At 40.6% G+C, this 3221-nt stretch overlaps 1 protein-coding gene across 1 annotated transcript; it reads right to left on the reverse strand.

Moving 5' to 3' along the window:
- Positions 1-6: 6 nt before the first annotated feature.
- LOC109953839 (transmembrane and coiled-coil domain-containing protein 6-like) lies at positions 7-3218 on the reverse strand (the record flags this gene model as incomplete). Its single annotated transcript, XM_020589292.1, has 8 exons — positions 7-366; positions 492-656; positions 856-950; positions 1668-1848; positions 2424-2538; positions 2664-2780; positions 2928-3019; positions 3180-3218. Coding segments are annotated over 8 exons (927 nt in total), but the record flags the coding sequence as incomplete, so codon positions are not given.
- Between the last annotated feature and the right edge of the window lie 3 nt (positions 3219-3221).

Consider the following 3221-nt stretch of genomic DNA (forward strand, 5'->3'; position numbering starts at 1 on the left):
ATATATATACACTTCATCTTTACAGCTAATAAAATACTGTTATAATATACAGTAATATGACCTGAGGACATGATACTTGATATCCAGGCATTAGTTTCTGTGGCATTGTTTAAAGACACACTGTGTCCTGGTGTGTTGGTCACCTGCAGCACAACAGATCAAATAACTCATTTTTTGATTTCTTGATTACCACAGATTCACCAGAGGACAAAACTATACAGATGTCTTCACTGTGAAGTATGGTTAGAGTAACAGTAGGTGGTGCTCCAGCAGGTATGTTGCTCTTCGCCTCATCTCTCCTTCACTGTTGTACTGAATGGCTTCTAACAGTGACAATCCACCTTGCCTCTCAAACTCTTCAGCCAACTAAAATAAAAAAAAGCAACGCATCAGCCAAGACAACACTGGTAAAGGTTTTTGCAAAGATGGCAGCTTAGCAAAAGCTAATCATTATGTGATTTGGTTTCGCTCACTGAAGTGCTCTTGCTTACCTGTGGCGTGCTAGATACCAACATGAAGAGGATGTCCAGACTCAGGGTCACCATTTCTTGGTCGGTCATTTTAAGCGTGGCACAGAGTGCAGACAGTAATCCAAGCTGGCCCAGCTGGACACAGAACTTTTTCTTGTGGGAAACATTTGCAAGAACCCTGAGGATCTGAGGACAATGAGAAGGCACAGACCAGTGAGATGGTGCTATAACAATGTAGTGTTGTGTGCCAACAAAGGAACAAGCTCTAGATTCATCCCAGTATAAGAGCAGCAGAACAAATACAATGCTGATCATTATGTTCCACAATAACTGAAGCATACTACTAATACAATAATACTGAAGTCTGAATTTGGCATGCACTGACCAATGTATTGATGCCTTGAGAGAAAGGCAGAAGCTGGATCAGTCCAGGGACCAAGTTGAAGGAGAGGAGAGCAGAGCAGAAATCACTGGAGTGAGCTGGAACAGAGAGTGACATGACAGGGGTCAGAACAAATCCCATTAAACACAGTCACTCTGAATAAATACATCAGTCCTCGGGTGTGTACGGAAGGAAACTCTTGTCATAAATTCATTCAGGTTTTCACGATCAGTAAAATGAACATAAATTTAGCACCAAAGATACTGATAAAGGAATGAAAAGAAACATGACAAACAACTTCTTCATAAACTACACGGCTATGGCAAAATGGCTAGATGCCAAACCCTTTTAAAGACAAACAGCTGATGATCTGTTGATACAGTTACTGACAACAATAGTAAAATAATAATCAGACTGGGAATACTTTGGATCAAATGTCCTGAGTTATACAAGTCCGTGTTTGTATTTTTAGATGTGTGTAGCACAAAAGGTTCAATAAAACTCATGTAAAAGCCAACTAATTTCATCAATCAATCAATTACTTGGTTTTGTTGCACAAATATAAGTAACCTGTCTATAAAAAGTTCAAACCAAAACCATTTGGGCGAGGTATCAACAATGATCTAGTGTACAACGTGCATGCCTAATTACGCCCTAATAATGTCTGCTTCTATGAGCTTTTCCTAAACTAGACACTGCTGAGTATAACAGAAATCCCCCTCCCAGTTTCCACATTTTCAAGACCAAAATCAGTGCAGACGTATGTGTTTGGGCCTGAGCAGAGACCAGAGGTGACTGCACCAGACTGCTCTCACCTGTCAGGTTGTTGAGGACCCAGGCACTCTCTCTGGCCAAGGCTGGCCGAGTCTGTAGGTAGGCCTGGATAAGTGCGCACAGAGCAACCACAAGGTGAACGTCACACACTTGAGTATTCAGGTCTCCCACTGGGCAGGAGGCCAGAAGGTTCCCTACGCACCGCAGCAGAGGACAGACAAGCTAAAGTGGGTCACCAGATGGAAAAATGCCCATGTCAGTTAAACCATTCCATACTGGTAATGTTGCATACTTCACTCTAAAGATCACAAGTAGTGTATAATATACTATACATTGCACTTTGGCTCATTTTCCTGAACATGTTTAGCAAATGTTTCATTAGTTTTTGATTTTTTTTGCCTTTCAGTATGAAAATTCAATTCTTTTTTATCATAAAAGGTAATGAAACCCTCGTTTTTACAACCTGTGTAATGCAAGAAACAACTACATAATAAGTCTTATAGCTTTAACCCTTGGGGATTTTCTGTTGTTGAAACTGAAGCTTCCTTTAATGCACCAACACTGTTCACAGTGATGTACCACTTGTCTTAACTAATTTTCACATCTCTGCATTATTGATCTTCATAACATGATGACAGGAACCAAAATCAACTGAGCTCTTACCGATTAAGATATTAATAGAAAAATGTAATGCATGCTTTGAAAATTGGTCAGCAGTAATAAAAAGTACTGACATACATTATTTGTCTCAAGCAATTAATAAACAAAGAAAAGAACAAGAGTGTTAATTTTGTTACCAACTCAATTCCTTCTTCTTTGTTTCCTACAGCGATAGCATCACCTAGTGACACTAACAGTGAACTGCACTGTGACAGGGCTCCATGAGCTAGCAGCTCTCGTTTATCCACAATACTTCAAAATAAAAGCAGAAGAGAGACAGATCATTATTATTATAATCAGTAAAGTTACACTGTTTGTGAAACAACTGCACATAATAGAAGAGGGTAAATACAAGTTTGCTGACACACAGCTCTCACCTGCATGTTAAGTAGTGTAGACACCACGCACACTCAATAGCAGGTGCCAGGCCAAAATTTGGATCAGGAGTCAGGACTGATAACAAGTGTGAAGGTAAGCTGGAGGCCAGGACCATACTGCGAAAAGACGGAGGGACCTTTACATAACTCAGGACAGTGTCTAATGGATGTAACACCCTACACAGGAAGTGAATTTAACATCTTCTGAGTGAAAAGCACAGTAAAGAACAGAGACAGGTACTGGTGTGCCACTGCAGTGCTTACGGGATTATTTTCTCTGCTGCATCTTTGGCCTGGAGAAGCTGAGAGAGGGTGAACCCCACCGCTTCAACAACCGCTAGATTATGTCTCTGGTTCTGGTTCACACACAGAAACATCAAGAGTGACATGTTAGCATTACTGCTGTACATTTAACTTTGTGTGGCCCCAGTTCAGAGCTTTGCAAAACTCTATGAATGTTAGTAAAGTTGAGGTGTTTATTACAAAAGACAAGACCAATGGATCTTGTTTGATTACCTCTATACAGCTGGCCAGAGCTGGTATGATTCCCTGGGCCAG

The sequence above is a fragment of the Monopterus albus genome, unplaced genomic scaffold (assembly GCF_001952655.1).
Source record: "Monopterus albus unplaced genomic scaffold, M_albus_1.0 scaffold1550.1, whole genome shotgun sequence".
Lineage (NCBI taxonomy): Eukaryota > Metazoa > Chordata > Actinopteri > Synbranchiformes > Synbranchidae > Monopterus > Monopterus albus.